General features: G+C 46.3%; 1 protein-coding gene across 1 annotated transcript in view; it reads right to left on the reverse strand.

Annotated features, from left to right (window-relative positions):
• Window positions 1-775: 775 nt before the first annotated feature.
• Window positions 776-24,494, reverse strand: part of Pcbd2 (pterin-4 alpha-carbinolamine dehydratase 2) — a 49,737-nt gene continuing 26,018 nt past the window's right edge. Inside the window, exons 3-4 of the mRNA XM_051194084.1 lie at window positions 2,129-2,209; window positions 776-951 (exon numbers count right to left, since the gene is read on the reverse strand). Of these exons, the coding sequence (XP_051050041.1) occupies window positions 856-951; window positions 2,129-2,209 (177 nt within the window). The 3' untranslated portion in view covers window positions 776-855. The remainder of the gene's footprint in view (window positions 952-2,128; window positions 2,210-24,494) is intronic.

Consider the following 24,494-nt stretch of genomic DNA (forward strand, 5'->3'; position numbering starts at 1 on the left):
ACAGATGTCCATAACTTCAGCTACAGGGGATTAGATGCCCTTTTCCGACCTCCACAGGCACCAGGGATGCATATGGCGCACAGACATACATGCAAGAAAAACATCACATAGAGCCAGGCGGTGGTGGCACACGCCTTTGATCCCAGCACTGGGGAAGCAGAGGCAGGCGGATCTCTGAGTTCAAGGCCAGCCTGGCCTATACAGAGAGTTCCAGGACAGCCAAGGATACAGAGAAACCCTGTCTCAAAAAAACAAAAACAAAAACAAAAAAACCATATACATAGAATAAATAAATCTAAAACCAAAATTCCAGTTGTTTTCTAGGCCAGTCTGGACTACATAGAAGATCCAAATTCATCCTGGCTACATAGTGAAATCCTGTTTAGAAAAAAAAAATTTTTTAAGTTGTATTACTTTGAAAATACTATTCATATAACAAGCCAGGTGGGGAGGATGGGGGGGCCCAGTAGTCAAGAGCTTCCCCTGCTCTTCCAGACGCTCTGAGGGGGCTCCAGCACCAGGGCAGACGGCTTACAACTAACTACCTGTGAGTCTGGCTCCAGGGGCCCTGCATCTCTGGCCTTCATAGGCAGCTGTATATACACACACACACATTCACACAAAGACACATACACACACATTCACACAAAGACACACACACACACATACACTTGATTTTTAAATAATAACTCATCAGGTTGTTTATTGTATGTCTGACTCAGGCTCCAGGTTCAAATCACTCTGTATCTAAGCATCAACTATACAAAAATGTATATATGTGAAAGCAAACTGATTTATGACTTCATTTATTCTCATAAATGGCTTCAGAAACATTGCAGGCATGTGTCTGAAAGGTCACAGAGAAGCAGCAGCTTTTTCAATGAACTGGGCCAGCTTCACATCACGCTTGGTCACGCCTCCACAGTCATGCGAGGTGAGAGTTATCTGGACCTACAAAGGGAAAAGCAGCTTTTCAGACCTGAGCAGAGACCTGTGTATGTGTGTGTGGGACTTCTCCCTGGGTGGGTCAGGATTCATCTACCTCTCACCATTCAGATTTGAGAATAGATGATTTAGGAAATGCTACATTATGAAAAAACACTGCATTTCCCAAACCCAGCGAGGTTGGGTACAGGCTGCAGCTGGCTGGATGTGACAGCCACACTGGAGGGGAGGCTCCCAGAAGATGATGGGAGTCTGCCGCCAGCATGGAAATCTTTGCTTCCTGGGAAACATCAACAGAAACAGAAATTCCATTTTAACGTTACACCAGCTCTGCTGAGGCCACCAAGAAAGGGCCAGCCACTATCGGGCAGTACCTGAGTGAGGTAAGGCAGGCTAGCAATCAAGGAAAGATGATTGGGGACACACTCGACAAGATTAAAAACAAGAGCCCAGGAAAGAGAAGTTCATTCTGGAACTGACAATTAGGAGCTGCTTCTTTTCAAGTAACAACAGTGAAGTTTTCTTTGTCTCAAAGAGGATTTACAAATCCTCAAAGAAATCTAGATAGACATCCCGGTGGTGAGACACTCTTGGGGGTGTGGCTGTACTCGATGCGCCCCTTAAAACTTTTTAGTGTGCCCTCTGGAGATCATCTTTAATAAACACTTACTACAAAGACAGTTTCTGAGGTTTATTTCAGAGACAGGTCAAGCCATGCTACCTGATTTGCTACCATTCCTTTTAATACATTATTTCCAAATTAAAACTCTGAGGTCTCAGACAACTGAGTTGGCCATGGTGGCACATCCCACAAAATGGGAGGCAGAGGCAGGAGGCTCTCCCACCAGCCTGCTATTCACTGTGAGCTCCAGGACAAATGGGGTACATGGGGAGACCCTGACTTAAATAATATAACCCTCCACAAAAATGCGCGTAAACCTTTCTCTTCGTGGCTGGTATCTAAGATTATTAACTCGGGATGGTCCAAACTTCTGGAATAAATGCTGGAAGACAAACCCAAGGACAGAGAACCCTCGGTCTGCTCTCAGGACTGTGTCCATTAAGAACAGGGAGTTTCTGGGAGAGAATAAGAGGGTACGTTCTCAGCACAACCAAGTTCATAGGTAAATAAGCGTCTTCAGTCCCCAGACTAACCTGACCCCGGGATAGAGAGGGCGGTTACCTTGTTGTACACGTTCAGCCACTCTGGGTGATGATTCATCTTTTCTGCTTGTAGAGCAACCCTGGACATAAAGCCAAAAGCCTGCAAGACACCAAGTCCATAGTTACCGGCCCCACCCTGCACTCTGTAGCTAGGAGACCCCAGAGCCACCCAACCAGATAGAGGTTCACGGGGACTCGGGGAAGTCTCAGAAGTCACCGGGGAAGGGCTGCTCTCTGCAGGCCAGGCAGCAGGGCAGCAGACTGCTAGGTGGGAGATAATCTGGCTCAAATAAACAAACCAGGAAATGAGTGTCACCTAGTGACCTGTCTGGACTGCTTAATTGTCCTAGGACTCCCGACTGCACAGGAATAATTTCCCTTCAGCTCAGTGCCCTGGGTCTGCCTGCCCCAAAGCCAGGGAACCAATTTGCTCCTTAACCGCTCCCTTTGTTTTTAGTGAAGGAACTGCTTGGGCCATCAGCTGCAAGCCCACGGAGAAAGGCCCACAGCTGTCACAGCCCTCACTGCAAGGGACAGAGGTGAAGGCCTCCCTTCGCCGAGGCCACCTTGCAGCCTGAGAGAGAGAGGCCCTGGCTGCCCGCTGGGGAGCCTCTGGCTACAGCCCCACCAAACTGAGGTGCCAACGTGCTTCGGCAGAAATCAAGCCTGGCAACAAGCCAAGGACCCCACCCAACAACATGGCCAGCTGGGCTCACACCACAGGGACAGCAGAGCCATCGAGCAGAAGAAGGCCTTTGTTCCGATGAAAACATTTTCCTTTTTTGCTTCCTTTCACGTTTCTAGGATGGCAAGTGCAAGTAATAGTCCTACTTTACACAGCATCTCTGAGGCTCCGGGAACACCGTGGAGGGAGGGAAAGCATGGAGTATAGAAGACGCAGCAGAGAGGCCGAAGGGCTGTGGGTACTGTCGTCAGCCAGTGCAAGCGTGAGCACATGGCCATGCTAATTGCCTGCACCAGGCACACACAAGGCTGGGCCTGTGAACTGTCGATCACAGATAATACATTTTTAAAGGGAGGGGAGGGAAGACTCCATCTAGCTATATACAGATTTATCCCTGCTGATTCCCAATCTGATTCCCCGGCTCCCATGGAGGGTCCAAGTAGCACGGGGAAGTCTGCTTTAATTAACCAAACATGGAGTTAACAACGCTGTATGGGAATTTCTACGGTCAACACGCCTTGTCTTCATCCAGCATTAGCTGAAGTAGAAGGCTGACTGTCCTTAGTGACAGATGGTGATATAACTAAGGGCCTCCTGGCCTTTTGAACCTGGGAACTCTGGATGCAAATTTTGACGCTACCACTTAACTGTCATATGATCCTAGGCTCCGTTTTCCTTTATCTTTCTCTCCCCAACTGGCCCCTGGGTTTTGGAGACAGGATCTGGTGTAGCCCAGGCTGACCTCAAATTTACTGCTAAGTGCTAGACGTACAGATATGTGCTCCCATAAATGGTTTCCAGGCTCAGCTCGCTCTCTCGAGCACACGCGCTCTCTGGCCCTTTCCTCGCTCGGTTCCTTTTTAAGATTTGGTTTTTAACTGTGTATAGTTGTGTGCTTTAAAGTGTGGATGCACACCCTGGAGGGAAGCGCGATGCCCACATGGGGACAGAAGTCTGGTCCTCTGAAAGGCAGTGCACCCTGTCCACGCTGCTGTCCATCTAGCCCTTAGTTTTCTCTTCTTTTAATGAATTTAATTTGTTCTTAGACATTCTCACTCGTGCACAAAATGCATACTGAATAGTCTCATCCCCACCTGCCGATTACATCTGTGCCACACCCTTCACAAGTCTCTCACACATTCATGTCTACTCCCTTTGTTGTGTGACCCACTGAGATTAGCCAGGGCCATCTGTGTGACCATGAGTTTGGTGCTATCCCTGGAGCTTGCTGGGCTCAGTAGTGGGAACATAGCTAAAGACAGTGATTCCCTCCATCCCCCAGGAAGGACCAGGACTTCGGAGGTAACCGGGTATGGCCTTATGAGCCCCTCCCCTCTCCTTGATGAGCTGTTAATAGGTCCAGTGTCACACGAGCCTGCTGCAGGTAACTACTGTTGTGAGCTCACAACTGCAGTGGCTGCGTGGACCGCACAGAGTGGCATTCGTAACCCTTCAGATGGCTCTTGGCCCTTACAACCTTCCTGCCCCCCTCCCACAATGTTCCTGCTTGGGCTCAGTTTTCTCATCAGTTAAACAGAAATAATAAAAAGCTCTTATGATCTCATGCAGTCTAGTGAAAATGGAGGTGAGGTGTCTAAACGCACTTAGCATGCAGCCCCAGCCCAGAACGGAGATCAGCAACAGCAGAGCCGCCTCCACTGGCCGCCGCCACTGCTCAAGGTGAGCAGACAAAGGCCCAGTAGTTTAAGATTTAGTTGCTGTCTCTCAGAAAAAAATGTCCCTTTCCTTCTGCCATATGTCAGGCCCAGACACTCAGACATATACCAAGCGAACAGCCACAAGTCAGGCACACACAGTCAGTCACTGCCTAATTCATCAGCCCTATAGCTGCAGCTTCTGCAAACTACATCTTCCTAAAAGGTCCAAAGTGCTATCCAGCATCCCTTGCCATTTTAGAAAAGCAAACTGACCAAGTGGATTCCTCACATCCTCAGCCTACAGAACTCTGCCAGCTCACCAGTAAAACCTTCTACCCTGGACATGCAGACTGTACAGGAACTTGCACAGCTTAAGGGGTATACTGATCAAATGAACAGCCTCTGCCATAACTAAGTCAGTTTTTAAAAGCACACATCCAAAAACCATCCCAGCTTGTATTTGCCTCAACTTCACCTATTTCTTTCAGCTGTCACGTAATATTCACACTGGTTTGTTATTATATTTTCTCACATGTATTTAGTGTGTGCGCACATGTGTGAATGCTACAGGCTGTTTGGAGACATCAGAGGACAACTTGTAGAAGTCATTCCCTCCTCCCATCATGAGCTTCCCAAGGACTGAACTCAGGTCATCAGTCTTGCGGACATGCACCTTTACCCACTGAGTCATCTTGCCAGGCCATAATATTCAGGCTTAATAATTAAGAAAATATTACTGGAGGCAGAGGCAGGCAGATTTCTGTAAGTTGGGGCCACCCTGGTCAATACAAGAGTTCCAGGCCAAACAGGGCTATAGAGTGAGACCCTGTCTCAAAAAAAAAAAAAAAAAAAAAAAGAAAGAAAGAAAGAAAGAAAGAAAGAAAGAAAGAAAGGAAGAAAGAAAAGATTATAGGGCCAGGGAGATAACACAGGAGAAAAAAGCACTCGCCACATAAGCCTGACACCTGAGCTTGACCCTCAGAACCCACTATAGAAAGAACCAACTCCCAAAAGCTGCCCTTTGACCTCCACAAGGGCCATGGTATACACACCTGCAACACACATACAATAATAATAACAATAATAAATTTAATTTAGAAAAGAAAACATCACAAAATATAACAAGCCATACCAGATTTACTTATAATTTCTCCATAGAAAAAAGCATGTACATAATTGGCTCAGCAGGCCAAGAGACGATCTCCTCCTTTCACTTAACAGACTCAGATCTATTACCTACCGGGGACAAAGCTTACACATTTAAAATGTCCGTAACAACACACCCACATTACCAGACTGACTGCTACGGGAGTCTAGATGAGTGGACAGCAGGGAAAGAAGGGGCCCTTGTGGTTCAGTGGAGCACAGTGGAGGGACTCGCCCAGAGGGCCACATCTGCAGGCCAGCGCAGGCAATGGCCCTTCCCTCAGTGGCGCCTTCACGGCCCTAGCTGTTGCTTACCAAGGCTCCAGCTGGAACCTAGTGACCCAGAGTTACTGAGAGTGTAGGCCTTCTCAAATCAGCTCATCCAATAATACTGGGAAAGCTCAAGGCACAACAGACTCACTAGTAGCCCAGTATGTATGACTAAGGAAATGGGCAGTGAAATAAAAACAAGCTGGAGTGGTAGCTCAGTGATTAGACCACTGCTGCTCTCGCAGAGGACCTGGGTTCAAGTCCCAGCACTTACATGGCCACTCCAGTTCCAGGGGATCCAGCATCCTCCTGAGAGATTGATCCTTGGGCACCAGGCATGCCCATGGTACACAGACACATATGCAGGCAAAATCACTCACAAACATAAAATAAATAAAATTAAAAAGAAACCACATGAGCTTAAAGGAGTTAGAAAATAAATATATGAGACAAATAAAGGAGACTAACTTAAATTTAATTGTCATAGTCAAAAAAAAAAAAGTTGTAAACAGGGCCAGGGCCAGGGCCAGTGTAGTTGGGATAGAACAATTGTCCTTGGTGTGTACTGACCACCTGGGTTTGAGCTCTAGAACTGAAAAGAAAACTATTGTAAAAGAAACATTTTAGAGAGAGGCTGGTGAGATGGCTCTCGCCTCCCAAGCCTGGGAGTTCTATCCCCAGATTCCATGCAGAGGTGGAAAGGGAAATCCATCTCACAAAGTTACTCTCTATTCTACACACACACACACACACACACACACACTCACTCACATACACTCACACACTCTCCCACACACTCACACACACTCTCACACACTCACACAAACACTCTCACACACTCACACTCTCACACACTCACACACTCACACACACTCACACAGACACACACTCTCTCACTCACACACACACATACACACACACACTCTCACTCACACACACACATACACACACACTAATATAAGCATGCAGCTATGTCACCTGGGCAGTGGTGGCACACACCTTTAATCTCAGCACTCAGGAGGCAGAAGCAGATGATCTCTGAATCCAAGGCCAGCCTGATTTACAGATCCAATTCCAGGACAACCAGGGCTACACAGAGAAACCTGTCTCAAAAAACAAACAAACAAACAAACAAACAAAAAAGAATGCAACCATATCCCCACATTAGCAAAGTTAATAAACTTTTTATCATTTAGTAAGAAAATTCCATGTATAAGGATTTTTTAAAAATCCATTTACTTCAAATTTCTATATATTGGTCTCAACATTGGGAGTCAGAGGAACAATATCTACAAAGACTGTAGGAAATGGAAGTGGAAACAAAGATTGAAAAAAACTACAGAAACGTGGGGTGGTGTTGTTGTTGTTTTTCCAGACAGGGTTTCTCTGTGTAGCCCTGGCTGTCCTGGAACTGGATCTATAGACAGGCTGGCCTTGAACTCAGAGATCCACCTGCCTCTGCTTCCTGAGTGCTGGGATTAAAGGCTTGCGCCACCATGTCCAGTAAGATTATTACACCCAGCTAAACTATTTTTTCAAAAAATAAAAGCAATAGCTTAATGTGGCACATGCCTCTAATCCCAGTGCTCAGGAAAACAGAGGCAAGCATATCTCCATGAGTTCCAGAACAGCTAGGGGTAACATAGTGAGACCCAGTCTCAAAACAAACAAATGAGTCGATAAATAAATAAAAGAGAGGAAGTGGACAGTAACAGGTCAGTGAGGTGGTTCAGGGGGTAAAAGTCCCTCTCGCGCAAGCCACATAAAAACAGGAGAGAATGGACTCCTGAAAGTTGTCCTGTGAAGTTCACACTCATGCTGTGTCATGCATACACACAGGCAGATACGAACATGCACACACGCATTCATGCACATTTAAATTTGTTTAGGTAATAAGAAATGTAACAACTCACTGAACAACTCCCATTCACCCCTCTGAGAAACTATTAAAGAAGGAGTTATAGCTGGGAGCCTAGAAACTATTAAAGAAGGAGCTATGCTGAGAGCCTCGTGGAAGGCCGTGTCAAGGGCGCTGGGGATGAGAATAAGTTCGTTGAGTTCTAGGACTCCATTTAGCACAACTGTAGCAACTGAGGGACAAAAATCAAATGCCAGCTATTAAATTATCAACCAGAAGAGGGAAGAGAAGCACAGGCAGGTCGAAAGCTGGAAGACCAGTGTGGAGGTCTCTGAAGGTAGAAAAGAGGACACTGGAACCAGGGAACAGTGCCAAGCGGTGCTGAGTGTGGAAAAGAATAGAACATAGATGATGAGCGTGGGGACACGCTAGGGAGAGAGGGGCTACGTTTGTCATGAAAATCGTATGTTTAATTCTACCCTCAAAATTAAAAAGAAGACGTAAACATTCCCAACTAAGGAAAACACAACTAAAATAAAACTTGAAAACACACCAAAATGCCATATTTAAACAGCATCACCCATACGTACTTTAAGCTAAACGGACACCGCTTTTGTCATGTTTTACAAAACCAAACAATCAATAAATGTGTACAGCCTAAATCCAAGCAATGAAAATCAAAATAAGCTCATCAGCAATGAAGACTAACTGAGTTACTGGAACTACACAAACAGAGAGTACAGAAAGTATAAGGCAAATCAAACATCTATGTTTGAGTTGGTGGGTTATCTTACCATAAGTGTACCCTCTTTTTCTTTCTTTCTTTTCTATTTTTTTGTGCCAGGGTTTCTCTGTGTATCCCTGGCTGGCCTTGAACTCAAAGATCCACCTGCCTCTGCCTCCCGAGTGCGGGGTTTAATGCGTGCGCCACTGCCACCCGGCTCTCTTTGAAAGGTTGGGGAGGTGGTACAGAGATGGCTCAGCGGTTAAGAGCACTTGCTGCTCTTGCAGAGGACCTGGGTTGGGTTCCCACATGGGTGTCTACAACTACCCATAACTCCCACTTCTGACCTGCACAGGCCCTGCATGTCAAGGATACACATACATCCATGCTGACAAACACTTATACATAAGGAATAAAGATGAAAATCTTTTTTTTTTTAAATTTTGGTTTTTTGAGACAGGGTTTCTCTGTGTAACTGCCCTGGCTACCCTGGAACTCTCAAAGAGATCTGCTTGCCTCAGCCTCCCCTCCCCAGTGCTAGGATTAAAGGTGTGTACCACCACCACCCAGCCATGAACAAATTTTTAATTTGTGGGAGTTAGATGGAATTGAGGGTGAGTTCTGATGTTGTTTACAACAAATAATTCTCCTTAAAAAAAAAAAAAAACTTTATGGTTAGATGGGACTGCAGAGAGATGGCTTGGAGGTTAAGAGTACAGTTGTTCTTCCAGAAGGCCCTGTTTAATTCCTAACACCCCTATCATGCCTCACAATCACATGTAACGCCAAGTCCTGGGGATCCGATGTCCCCTTATGGTACCTCCTCAGGCACCAGGCACACACTTTGTGCATAGACATACCTGCAGACAAAACACCACACATGATAGATAGATAGATAGATAGATAGATAGATAGATAGATAGACAGACAGATGATAGATGGATGATAGATGATAGATAGATGATGGATGATAGATAGATAGATAGATAGATAGATAGATGGATGGATGGATGATGGATGTTAGATAGATAGATAGATAGATAGATAGATGGATGGATGATAGACAGACAGACAGATGATAGATAGATGATAGATAGATGGATGGATGATAGATTATAAGATTATAAATATATATAAAGGGAGAGGACAGAGTGTAGATTATAAGATTATAAATATATATAAAGGGAGAGGACAGAGTGTAGATTATAAGATTATAAATATATATAAAGGGAGAGGACAGAGTGTAGATTATAAGATTATAAATATATATAAAGGGAGAGGATAGAGTGGGGTGATGGAGGTGAAATGCTAATGCCAGGCATGGCAGCACACACCTACAATCAGACACTGAGGAAGCTGAACCAGGAGGCTCCCAAGCCAGCTTGTGACACATGGCAACTTCTCTCAGAAGGGAAACCAGGGGCTGGAAAGAAGGCTCAGCACTTGAGAGCCTGTTGTTCTTCCAGAACCTGTGTCAGGCATCTCACAACCACCTGTAACTCCAGCTTCAGGGGACACCTACACAGATATGCACATACACACAAAATTAAAAATAAAATTATTTGAAACACACACACACACACACACACACACACACACACGCAAGCTAGGCTTGGTGGCAACTGCCTTTAATCCCAGAGCTTGGGAGCAGAGGCAGGTGGGTCTCTGTGAGTTGAGTTCCAAGTCAGCCAGGGCTACCTAGTGAGACCCTGTCTTTAGAAGGAGGGCGGGACCAGGGAACAAGGTGGCCATACCTAAAAGTGTTGCCGCAAAGTCTGACTACCAAGTCCAAGGCTTGGCACCCACAATGAGAACCAGAACATCCTCTGACCTCCACACATGCAACTACAGCACACATGTGCCCATGCTCTCACAGACACACATGCACGCGAGCCCATGACTTTAGAATAAACAGTTCCACTGGTCGGCACTTGTGCCTGCAGACCCTCAAACAGTAGGTCCAGCAACCGTCTGCATACTCTCAGACCTTGTTGCAGCATCAACTAGAAGAGACAGCATGTAGATTACAATGATGCATGTACACACAGAGCGTGTAGATTACAATGCATGTACACACAGAACATGTAGAGTATGGTACACATACACATAGAGCATGTAGATTATGATGCACGTACACACAGAGCGTGTAGATTATGGTGCATGTACACTCAGAGCGTGTATAATATGATGCATGTACACTCAGAGCATGTAGGTTATGATGCATGTACACTCAGAGCATGTAGGTTATGATGCACGTACACTCAGAGCGTGTAGATTATGATGCACATACACTCAGAGCGTGTAGATTATGATGCACATACACTCAGAGCGTGTAGATTATGATGCACATACACTCAGAGCGTGTAGATTATGATGCACATACACTCAGAGCATGTAGGTTATGATGCATGTGCACTCAGAGCGTGTATAATATGATGCATGTACACTCAGAGCGTGTAGATTATGATGCACGTACACTCAGAGCATGTAGATTATGATGCACATACACTCAGAGTGTGTAGATTATGATGCACGTACACTCAGAGCGTGTATAATATGATGCATGTGCACTCAGAGCGTGTATAATATGATGCATGTGCACTCAGAGCGTGTAGATTATGATGCACATACACTCAGAGCGTGTAGATTATGATGCATGTGCACTCAGAGCGTGTATAATATGATGCATGTGCACTCAGAGCGTGTAGATTATGATGCACATACACTCAGAGCGTGTAGATTATGATGCATGTGCACTCAGAGCGTGTAGATTATGATGCACATACACTCAGAGCATGTAGATTATGATGCACATACACTCAGAGCATGTAGATTATGATGCATGTGCACTCAGAGCATGTAGATTATGATGCACATACACTCAGAGCATGTAGGTTATGATGCATGTACACTCAGAGCATGTAGATTATGATGTATGTACACTCAGAGCGTGTAGGTTATGATGCATGTACACTCAGAGCGTGTAGATTACGATGCATGCACACACAGGAACATGATGCAGTCATCAGAAAGGATGAGCAAACCATCCCCTGAAATGGCAGCACTGCCAAGATCTATTGCAAGTGAAACGTGCACAAGAGTCTATGAGCTGCGCGAGAGGACGGGCGATGCACAATGCCCAGCTCATCTGAGCACTCACATCTTAGAGCAAGGGACTACAGGAGCAATGTGAGTGGCGGGAGGCAGAGGCTGGGAGTCAGGTGACTAGAGCCAGAGACAGGAAGAACTCACCGCATTCTTAGTACCTTTTGAATTTGCACAGTGAATATATCTGATCTAGTTTTAAAAATTAGTTTGGGGGGGAAATGGAGTCATGCAAATGAAGTTATCACTGTAGGGAACCAGGGCCCTGCAATGTATGTAATGTGGTTCATATTAAAATACTCTGGCTCATGTTAACTTCTTAACATATGCCTACCTGTTGAGGTGGGTTTTTAGTGCCAATTTACAGCATAGTTTGTCCATGAGCCGTGTTCTGTTGAGCTACGGCCATTTCAAACAAACATATGGTCAACAAATAACATATAATGGCTGATAATAGTTTCAGTCTTTCCTGTATTGCAAATTACAAACATTTCGTGAACAAGCCCTGAGTGCATGATGAAGTATGACTCCTTAAGTCACTCTGCCATTTCAAGGAATGTGAGCATTACAATCACGGCAAATTGGGCCGATGAAGTTTGTCATTTGGAAATCTCCAAATCATCGGCAAGTAAAGTTTTTTTTTCCATGAACCCCGAATCAAGTCCTCTTTGGAAACTTGAATTTACCTCAAAGTTACTTTTGTTTCATTTCGCTCCGTGGAACCATGAACGCTATCAGATGCACAAAACCAAAACAGGAATCCCGTATCAATCTGTGAAACACGTAACAGCACCCTGAACTTAAAGCACAGCCTCGGCCCTAATACATGTATGACTTACTGAAGCTCACAGGCTTAACTCTGGGCGCGTTTACAATATGAACCCTCCAGTCCTCAGCACAACTCCCTTTGATATATGTCCTTCAAATCAGCTGCCTTCATATTTTGATTATAGACTATTTTAATTACGTACTAAAAGAGAACATATCTCCCACTAGGAAAATGAGCGCCAGGTACTCCCAAGTCATTCCGCTGGTACAATCTCCATTAAGCCGTTAAATACTTCCCTCACTAATTCAATGAATTAGAACTCTCTATTGTTTACCAATCACCTTCATGTTTGTAGGCCTATAACCCTTCTTTTAAAAAACACAATTGCTGTGGAAGGAAATGATATTTATGTCTGATTAGAAATGAAAACACTATTACATAAATCAGTTTGGGCATTTCTTCACGTCTTGAAACTTGATCGGCAATTTCCTCTAATTGGTGATCAAGGAAACTATCTTGTGATCAATTAAAGTAATTACCAGATTCCGGCAACACAGCCTACCTTAATTTCAGCTAGAGTCTGCACTTCTTCAACTTTAATTAAAAATAATGAAAATTATTAAGCAAAATACAAGGCAAGATCATTGCCAAGCATGCACATGTCACAGGACAGGACCTTCCGTCAGTGCTGGTGACATCCATCACATAAACATCGCTTGGTGCACGGAGGAAGACATTCTCTGCCCCCAAGTATGATTACGCATCTCCCTGTAACTTTCGCATTGGAAACACTATTCCAGTCAGTGCAAAGGAAACATCAGATCTTAATTTGTGGGTCAACACAATAATCCTGACCAGAATTGTGAGGGGCAGGCCCAGCCAAAGATGTAGTCCACTCATGCTTTTCCCTCTGTACGTGAGCCCAGGGGTCAACTACGGAGTCAGGGATCAGAGACCCGGGTTCAGTTCCACACTGCAGTAGTCACTGGCTACATGGCATCAGCAAAACTCCTTAGCAGGCTCCCTCCTGTGCAGACTGAGGCCCCCTGTGCCACCCTCCCCATGCCTGGCTCTCTGCTGAGCTCTCATTGCTTCTGGGTATTGTCATCCGTGCTCTACCACTACAGCACCTACGGCTGCAAGGGAAAGTTCCTCCGGGTCTGTGAGCTGACAAGCACAGGGTGTGTGTGTGTGTGTGTGTGTGTGTGTGTGTGAGTGTGTGTGTGAGAGTGTGTGAGTGTGTGTGTGTGTTGTGAGTGTGAGTGGTGTGAGTGGGTGTGAGTGTGTTGTGAGTGTGTGTGTGTGAGTGTGTTGTGAGTGTGAGTGTGTGTGTGAGTGTGTGAGTGTGTTGTGTGTGTGAGTCTGTTGTGTGTGTGTGAGTGTGTTGTGAGTGTGAGTGTGTGTGTGAGTGTGTGAGTGTGTTGTGTGTGTGAGTCTGTTGTGTGTGTGTGTGAGTGTGTGTGTGAGTGTGTGTGTGTGAGTGTGTGTGTGTGAGTGTGTTGTGAGTATGTGTGTGTGAGTGTGTGTGTGTGTGTCCTGAGGGCATTTCCTTGAGCTTCCATCTGTCTAGAGGCAGATACAGCCCCACCAGTCCTGCGCAGCCATCTACACCCTCTAATCTGCTATAGAACTTACCATTTCCAGTAACTCAGGACAAGAAAACCCAACTCTAAAAGTGAACCGGCTTTCTGCTGCCAGTTTTCCCATGCTTTTGGGTAGAGCCAGCCACTCCACCCTGCCCCAGGTGAATTATCTTATCACCCTCTTAGTAATGCAATAAAAATGCCACCTAGGAAACAGCATGCTCATTTCTAAACACACACACACATGCACACACACAATGATTGTAATAATGGGAATTTTTTTCTCATTCCAACATCACCATTTCCGGTAACCTTCACAGTACCCTAGACAGCCCACTGGAAAAAGAAAACAGTACTTTGGCTAAGGCATGGCACCACCTTCAAAACACATCAACAGAAAATGCAAGGTTGCAGAACAGGGGCCTGTCATGTTGAGTGCATGCCTCCTGGGTCCTACACTGGTGAAGCCTCCCCCCAGCAGGGATCTACCCAACGGAGAAGCCCTTGTTTCTCAAGGCAGCACATGTGATCTACCTAAGTAAGGGCACTAAGTAAGGCACTAATAAAGGGCACTTCCCTTCTATTCTACTCCTAATGACAGGTCTTCAAACAGATCTCAGAAACTGACTGGCACAAAAAAAAAAAAAAAAAAAAAAAAAAAAAAGACATTCTAGTCACGGTGCTCTTCCCCCCAAAAAGGCCCAACCTTTCTGACTTCCTGCACACTCACCCCTGTGTCTCCCATGGTTACTCTCGCGAGGACCGACTGCCCAGTCTAATTACCCATTTCTTGGATTTCTCACAACCCTAAATCTTGCACTCTTCAAATCAGCTTGTGCCACCAATTCCTGACCATTCTCTTCCATGAATGCAGATCAAAACACTGACTTCAAAACCAGCCAGAGAAGCACTTCCTGGAGATGCCTAGAGTCCCAGCATCGCCTGGCACCTACTACTCACTCTCACCAAGCAGCTGCCTCGGGACTGTCTACAGAGCTTTCCTGACCTGACCCCGATGTTAGCTGACCCCTGAGAGCTCATGAAGTGAGAAGTATTACAGAAATTACCAAAGACCGGCATGCGTGAAACTGAAGGTCACGATGCTATAACTGGGATTAGAGAGTGAGAACAAGGTCTCAGCAGACAAAATACCCACTCCCCATTACCGTCTACGGGAAGGTGAGGCACAACAAATACTTGAAAGGAAAGTAATGCCACTGTGTCCGTCCGGTACATATCTGCTGCGGGTTTGCACACATTAGACGTTATATTCCCATTTGTACCCTCCGTTTCACATCTCACGGCACAAACAGCCACAAGTTCATGGCCATGCTTCCTCTTACTTTGTTTTAAAGCAGAAGTGCATTTCCTTTCAGATTTTTAAAAGTACTTTCTACCACAGTTGCCGGTTATTTTCTGTAAGAACACAGAACCCAATTGTTGGGTATTTAACTCCACAGAGGGCCTGGAGTGACAACACAGTACCAGAAGAAAAACAGCCACCAGAACCAAGTTCCAGGGTGCTGTGCCAAGCAGGCGGCAACCAGGAAAGAGGCTGTCTCAGGTGCTGGGGAGACAGGGGGGTCGAGTGTGTGTGTGTGTGTGTGTGTGTGTGTGTGTGTGTGTGTGTGTGTGTAAGAGCACGCCACAGTGTTGAGTATGGGATGTTCCTTACACCTCTCTCCAGACGCTGAGCTGAAGGAAACCACAGTATGTTGGGGATTTGTCACCACCTGTTATGATGAAGCTTAAGATGAGCCAAAGTCTCACCCTAGCAGACTGAAAGAAGGCACTAGTTTTTGTGTTTTAAGCAGCATTACTAAACAACCAAAGGAAAACCTCGGGGCTCACGGCCACAGAGGTGAGCGTTCACTTTACCTTTGTATCAAAGGCTCCGTGCTCAGATGGGCAACGCCATCGCATCCTGAAAACTCTGAATTCTGGGTACTGAGCAGACTCCAAACCTCTACCGATCACTGTACACTGAAGCTGTCCGGTCTCTTAATGTCACTGTGGGATGTGAGAGTTCTCATACAGTCAGGACTGCCATGCACAGACAACATGCCACCATGGGGCATTGTATATGGAGCCCGACCACAGGCTCAGGAAAACGCGACTGCAGAGTGCACACCAAAGTCCCGGGCTCAGGACAGAGCGGACAGGGCAGGCATTCAGGACACACTTCATCTGCCTCCTTCACCAGTCACATAAATTACTTTAACTTCAGATACCGAGTTAGGAGGGCTTTCTCCAGCGTGGGTTTTATTTTCTATTCACAATATATTTGAGGAGAGTGTTTTCCTTACTGTTGGAACAAGAATACTCTCCCTTCGGATCATCCGGGCAGGTGAGGCCACAGGCAGCAAACACAGCTCAGCCCAGCAAGGGAGAAGCAGGTACAAGTGTGTGTGTGTGTGTGTGTGTGTGTGTGTGTGTGAGAGGGGGGGGAAGAGGGAGGGAGAGAGAGGAGAGAGGGAGGGAGAGAGAGGGAATGACAAAGGGAGGAAGAGAGGAAGACCGAAAGGAGGGAGAGAGGGAGGGAGGGAGGGGAGAGGGGGAGAGGGCACTGCCGTTTGATGCAAGTACTACAGGGGGAAATTCCTCCCTTTTGTTTTGAAAAGTTTATTATTTCATATCTTATGCAAATCATACTTTATATATTAGGCAATAATATTTGAGAAATACCGGAGTCAAATTAAAGGCTTCAATAGTCCTGGCTGAAAGCACTGTGATTTTCCTATAAAAAAATTATTCCAATTTGTTGATCTTACATAGGATGAAACATACTGTAACAATCTTCATAATTTATGTCCTGTTGGGACACAATGATTTAAAGTAACATAATACAGAGCCGCATCACAGTTAATCTAAACCACCTGACCAGATAAACACCAGCTTTCCTTCCCCCCTCAGCAAAGGCATTTCTGTTTATTGTCATACCGTTTCCTCATTCTCGAACACGCAGAATAAACGCAGCCAATCTGCCCTTCAGTGGGAGGCTGCGCTGGCCTTTCCCATGTCCGGGGTTTGGCTTGTGAGCACACAGGTACCGTACAATGTCAAGGACTTACAAGACAGAAAGCAACCCGAGAATTCCACCCTCAAAGGCATTTACAGTGAAGCAAATCTGGATTCTTCTAGCACAGTGTGGACCCACAGCATCTCAGCTGGCTTTTGTTTGTAATGTCAGTGAAAAAGTAATCCCTTTTTAAAAATTGTGAGGCTTACTGTGAGCCAAATTTTTACAAATGTTTCAATCATGACACTTGTCATGCTTACAGAGACCCAAGATTTGATTCACGCCCAAGGTAAGCGTGTCTTCTGCCGTGAAGAATGCCGGCAGAAGAAAAGACCCGCAGAAGAACGTGGCTGGGCCGTGTTCACTTCCAGTCCACAAATGCAGCCGCGCACTTCAAATGTCAAGGCTTCCCTAAGGCCTGCATCCCTTCACCCTCCACACCCACCCACCCCACCCCATCCCACCCCCGCACTCCCCTCACTAGGCACAGGGAGGCTTCTGGGAGAACTTGAGGAAAGGGTTTAGGGTTTCAAGAGTGGAAGAAAATGTACAGGGGTGCACATGCACTGGACAGATAACAAGTCGCTGAGAGCATTTTAAATCAAAACGAAATGCCTGTCTGACCAAATTTTTATAAACGCGGTTGGAGAAGAGGAAAACAAACAATTGTTCAAGGGTGGTTTCAGATATTGCTTTCTGCTGCTCTGAGGTTTTTCAAAGTTTCTCATGCTCCATTGGAAACAGCTCTGCCTCACGGGCTGATCTGGTCGGCCCAGCCAAGGAAACGGTCTGATACACTTTATTACAAGTTTATCAATGTGCTTACCCAGGCAAGTATGCATCATAATCCCCGCCCAAAAAGACCAGTGTGAAACAGGACTCCCACTCGGGAGAGTGTGAGGCAGGGGGCGTGACACAGGCTGGTGGTGCCCGGCGTGTCTCCCCCATCCCAGCTCCACTGTGATCCGAACTACCACACCCAACCCACCCAGTTCAGCCTGTCAAGTGCACAGAGCTCATCCATCCTCCCCACACCGAGGTCTGGACTCTCGCAGGTATCTGTACAAGAATGAAGGCTACAAGTAGTGATATTTTTCACAACCTAGAGAACACAATTTCAGAATGCCTTTTCACAAGTAACAAGTGCCCGATGGCTTGAGCCTGGACTCGACGTCGTGAACACTCGTAAAAGTTTAAGGTAGCATTTTCAAATCTGCAGTACTGATGGCACTTCTTACTTATGCTTATCAACAGCGTGCATAGTGGTACACACCTATAATCCTGACACTCAGGAAGTTGAGGCAGAGCTGGGCAGTGGTGCACGCCTTTAATCCCAGCACTCAGGAGGCAGAGGCAGAAGGATCTCTGTGAGTTCAAGACCAGCCTGGTCTACAGAGTGAGTTCCAGGACAGCCAGGGCCACACAGAGAAACCCTGTCTTGAAAAATAAGGGAGGAGAGGAGACTCTGTGTTTAAAAGCATTTGTTGCTCTTATGGAGTAGCCAGGTTCAGGTCTTAGCACCTACATGCCAGCTCCCACCCTTTTTTAACCAAAAAAGGAGGAGGAGGAACAGCTGAGTCAGGGGAAGGGCAGGAGGTGAATCTTGAGTTCAAAACTAACCTGGGCTACACAGTCCCAAGCCACTTCTGCTACAATAGCAAAATGCTGTCTCCCAGCAACAAAAGCTATAACTTCCTAACATAAGCCTTCGGGGCAGAGGGGAGGGCTCAGTCAGGAAAGTACTTGCCACATAAGTGTGAGGACCCAGGTTCAATCCCCACCGTGTGAAGTGTAGATGCCTGCGATCCCGGCACTGGGGAGGGAAGGACAGAATGGCCCCTAGTGCTTGCTAGACCAAACAGGCAAGCTCCAGGCTAGTGAGACACCTGTCTAGAAAAGGGGGAAATGAGCTGACGGACGTTGACCTCTGCCCTCCACATGCACATATGCTCACACATGTGTGCATATACCATGCACACGGAGTGGGATTTCCCCCCTAGTGTGCTCATAATCTTGACTAAGATACCACATTTGTTAGTTGCTTCCACAATATTTTCCCTGCAACTGTACCTGCTTAGTATAAGTTCAAACCAGCTAACATTGTTCTGACATGACAAGGGCTCAGGTCCCCATGGGTTACTGTGGTCTCACCTACTGGTAAAGTCTCTGATAAACAGACTATTCCTGGGCTACAGTGTGACCTCCGCAGAATCCTAAACTTCCATTTCTATTAATCTGTGTACCAGAAGGCTACCCCCACAAGTCTGGGGTTCACTATAGAAAGCCATGCCTGTACACAAGGAGACACAATGGCTCCTGTCATAGGGCTACATCAATGTCCTGGAAAGAAATTAAACGCTCATCACATCATTTGTGAAATTGCCGTTAATTTCGCTAAAGGTCTAATTTGTGGCGATGAGACTTGTTTTAAACACAGATAATACACAGAAGCAGAGGGAATCGGATGGGAAGGGCATCAAATGTGCAACCCAAACCTGGTCCCAACAACGCAGCTGCAAGCGAGCTGCATGACTCTGCCTGCTGACTGCCTGCATAGGAAAACGAAAGGAAAGCATCAGCCAGTGTCTGTACTCTGAGCACTCAGAATTGGCCCTGAACTACTTTACTTTTGTCATATACACCCAATGCCCAAGGGGACTCTTTTCTGATCAAGCAGCCCCTCCTTCCTCTGGACAGGCCTGCTGCTTGATGGTTGTTAAGTTCTAACTAGCGCACCCTAGGCCATCGTTCCCACCACAATTCCATTGTTCAGTTCTTGGAAAGAAGCAAAAGGAGAGATACAGCTCCAGGGCTGGGGTACAGCTCAATGGCAAAGTACCGGTCTAGCAAGCACAATGGCCCGAGTTTGTCCGGTGTGTGTGCAGTGTGTGCGTGTGCGTGTGTGTGTGCACGCACGCACAAGTCCCTAACAACATCAGAGCACACTTTTCCCATTTTTCATATACCTAAAGTACATTTTAGCATAAATTTTTAAATTTCAATGACAAGCCAGGAGTAATGGCACACACCTCTAATCCCAGGACCTTGGAGGCAGAGGCAGGAGGATCTCTGTGAATTCATGAGCTCAAGGCCAGCCTGGTCTACAAAGTGAGCTCTAGGACAGCCAGAGCCAAATAGTGAGAACCTGCCTCAAAAAAAATAAAATAAAAGCAATAATAACAACAACAGCACTATAGAAGTTTTTAAAAAAGGGAAGGTGCTATTGTAGATCTCTGCCTGTTCCTTTCCCATAACCGGAATAGCTTCCATTTACCTGCGTTGCCTGAGCAAACCACTCCATAAGGAAATACCTTTCTCATGGTCCATGAAAGAACATACTTTTCTTTCCTTACATTAGCAGCTGAATAATCTCACACCTGGTGGGAAACTGTTCCAGAAACTGAAGTAGAGAGATAGCATGTATAAAAGATACATATTTTATTTGTTTTCCCTTTTTAAATTTTTTATGTACACGGGTATTTTCCTGCACGTTTGTCTATACACCACGTATGTGCAGTGCCTGCAGAAGCCAGAAGAGGGCATCAAATCCCCTGGACGGAAGTTGCAGGCAGTTGTAAGTCACCATGTGGTAGCTGGGAACTGAACCCTGATCCTCTGCAAGATGCAAGAGCAACCAGTGCTCTTAACCACAGAGTCAACTCTCCAGCCTTAAGGCCAGGCTTTCTGAGCATAAAGACTGAACTCTCTGCCAATACATGTTGCAGTGTTTCAGGGACAGAGTTAGAAGCATAATGGATCACTGGGGTTGTAAGGCATAAATGAGAAGCTATTGTAAATCTACTTTTCTCAAGTCCCTGTGAAAACAGACGAGAACCATCTCTATGGGAGCATTAAGAGAACTAATCATTTCAGGTATTAGTCGTCACCTGTGCTAAAATGACAACAATTATTTCTTGGCTTCTAATACTCTTTGAGCAAACAGCCCACCAATTTGAACTAGAAAAAGCGCCACTGCCACACCCTCTGGGGACAGGCAGCACAGCTGTGGACACAGTGCCCCTCCTTCTTGGAGCAGACATCTCAGGGCCAAGTTCTCGCGCTCACAGTACATCCAAATACATGCATGATTATGAACACGCCACACACCACCACACTCTGCTCCTGCACTGGCCTACGAGAAAGCTCAAAGGGCAATGGTGCACGCCTTTAATCCCAGCACCTGAGGGGCACAGGCAGGCGATCTCTGAGTTTGAGGCCAGCCTGGTCTACATGGGGAGTTCAGGACAGCCAAGGCTACATAGAGAAACTCTGTCTGGGAAGAAGAAAAAAAAAAAAGCAAGTAGAGACAGTTCACAGAGGATGCCGTGAAATGTGACAGTGGAGGAGACAGGGGCAAACGTGCTTTGTGTCTTGTGTCCTTGTGCTCAGCTAACGCAGTGCTACCCTGATACGACCCATCTCTTTCAAGAGGCCAAAGCCTGCTCTACCACCAACACCCTGTGTTTGATGCTGAGATGAGCCTCTCTTGAAACCTCAGGGCCAAGACCAGCTGCAAACCTAAGATTAGAATAAAGGATACACTTTTCTGAGTGTGGGGAGTAGGCATGAGTCAGAAATAACTGGGGGGGGTGAGGGGGACTGACAGAAATGCTGGGGACATATCTGGCTTGGTTAGTAGAGTGCTTGTCTAGCAGGCATTGGCCCTGAGTTCAATCTCCAGGTCAAATAAAGCCGGGCATGGTAGTTCAAGCCTATAATTCTGGCACTGGGTAAATGGAAGGATCATAAATTCAAACTCATCCTTAGCTACTAGGATAAATGAGACCCTGTCAACGAGGAAGGACAGGGAAAGGAATAATGGACCAATGGCAGGTGGTCTGTGACCAACAGAAAGACAAGCCATAAGTGCTGTGTTCCCTGGTGAGTTCTCAAGGGACAGGAAGGGGGGCCTCCTGAACTCAGCACACACTATTCAGGGAATAAAGGTCTGCTCCCAGGTAGCTGGGAGAGAATCCCCAGTCCTCTGTCGAGTACACAGGACTTACTGGGACCTCAGGAGTGTTTTTACAAGCACTAATAAAACTTGAAGGTAGTCAAGTGTGCACATTTCCTCAGCTTTCAAGGTCTATGAGGCAGACCCCAGCCACCATCGGCAGTCCGGTCCCTCCAGAGAGAACACCTCTGACGTTCGTTCGTCAGCTTTCATGTGGGGCTGAGCCTTCTGTGGCTGCACTTAGCGGGCAGGCGCCTCAGGCCTGGGGACTGTGCACACATGACAGGTCTCAGGCCTGGGGACTGTGCACACATGACAGGTCTCAGGCCTGGGGACTGTGCACACATGACAGGTCTCAGGCCTGGGGACTGTGCACACATGACAGTTGCCACCTTTTCCTCCTGGTGGCATTTTTCCTTTTGTTTTGTAGACTGGGTTATTCCGAACCATTCTTTCGCCTCATGGCCTCAGGTTTCACACAGACAGACAGACAGACACACACACACACACCAAACTCCCCAGTGTCTTCCTATGATCCTGCAGATACCCATACGCCATACCAACATAGGCACGGCCAGTGATAAACCTAAACTAAAAATCTCATGATCTCAGAATGAATTTAAGAATCAGCAAAACCCTGACATTAAGAAAAGGGCCATATCAATATAGCATCTAATGAAGGCACTGACCCAGCCTGACAATGCTAAATGATAACAAGTTAGAAGAGACATAGGGGGTGGAGAGACGGCTCAGTAAGGTAAGGGGCTTGCCACCAAGACTGACGACCTGAGATCCCCAGGGCCCAGGGTGGAAAGGGGGGACTAGCTCCCACAAACTGTCCTCTGACCCCCACACGTGTTCCATGGCGTGTGTGTGGGAATGCAAATATACGATGATTGCACACACCTTTGTACATACAAACAATAAATGAAATGTAATAAAAAGTTAGGTATGCTTGTTGATAACTAAGGTCTCAAGTTGGAGTTTTCTCTCAAAATGTAATACTGTTCAGCATTTCTTTAAACAATAAATATGGTCAAAAATGTGGTATTTTTTTTTCATTATACTAATGAGTTTAAGAAAAATCTGCTCAGAGATCTGTCGACAAGGAAACTAAAGGCTAGAGTAATGCAGTCAGCAGTTGCATTATTTCATTCCAGTAAAGTCTTCGCATTTTAGATGTGCAACTAGGCCTTACTTTATTAAAAAGCTTAAAAAATTAAAGTTAAATAGTTTTTTTTTTTTTGGTGCAATGCCTTTCTTTTGCCACTTGTGATTTTATGAGTTAGTAATAAATGAGCCCAGCTATGTCAAAACAAATAGGAAATGGTTGAGGTTTTAATGCAGTATTTTAAAACCTGGCAATAAATTCCTTTAATGATATTTTAAATATATACATATATTTAAAGTAATTAAAATTTCTCAAGCTCTCAGAAACATTCAGACATTTCAAACTTCATCACTTTCCAGCTATATTCTGTCAAAAGCCAAACTCAGCTCCCAAGGGACCCCAGGCAGGACACAAAACTGCCAAAAAAAAGAGACCAAAACCAGGGGGATGATGAGCAATCAGTTGGGAGATATGAACAGGTCCACTGTACCCATATTACCAGGCAGACAAGAAACGGTGAGTTAGCAGAAAAATCTCCTTTTGTGTCTCTGCTGCCATTTTGTAGCAAGAAAAGAATTTTTTAAAATAAAGAGCCAGGAGAGGTGAGTGAGCAAACTGATAATGTCCTCACTTCTGGCACCAAAGCCAATGGCCACAGAGAGACCTGAAAACACACAGTCCATGGCTACTGCAAGAGACCTAGAAACCCAGCCCATGGCCACAGAGAGACCTAGAAACCCAGCCCATGGCCACAGAGAGACCTGGAAACACAGCCCACAGCCACAGAGAGACCTGGAAACACAGTCCACGGCCACAGAGAGACCTGGAAACCCAGCCCACGGCCATAGAGAGACCTGGAAACACAGCACACGGCCACAGAGAGACCTGGAAACACAGCCCACGGCCACAGAGAGACCTGGAAACACAGCCCACAGCCCACGGCCACAGAGAGACCTGGAAACCCAGCCCACGGCCATAGAGAGACCTGGAAACACAGCACACGGCCACAGAGAGACCTGGAAACACAGCCCACGGCCACAGAGAGACCTGGAAACACAGTCCACGGCCACAGAGAGACCTGGAAACCCAGCCCACGGCCACAGAGAGACCTGGAAACCCAGCCCACGGCCACAGAGAGACCTGGAAACACAGCCCACAGCCACAGAGAGACCTGGAAACACAGCCCATGGCCACAGAGAGACCTGGAAACACAGCCCATGGCCACAGAGAGACCTGGAAACACAGCCCATGGCCACAGAGAGACCTGGAAACACAGTCCACGGCCACAGAGAGACCTGGAAACACAGCACATGGCCCACGGTCACAGAGAGACCTGGAAACACAGCACACAGCCACAGAGAGACCTGGAAACACAGCCCACGGCCACAGAGAGACCTGGAAACACAGCCCATGGCCACAGAGAGACCTGGAAACACAGCCCACAGCCCACGGCCACAGAGAGACCTGGAAACACAGCCCACGGCCACAGAGAAACACACTCCC

The sequence above is a fragment of the Phodopus roborovskii genome, unplaced genomic scaffold (genome assembly GCF_943737965.1).
Source record: "Phodopus roborovskii unplaced genomic scaffold, PHOROB, whole genome shotgun sequence".
Taxonomy (NCBI): Eukaryota; Metazoa; Chordata; class Mammalia; order Rodentia; family Cricetidae; genus Phodopus; species Phodopus roborovskii.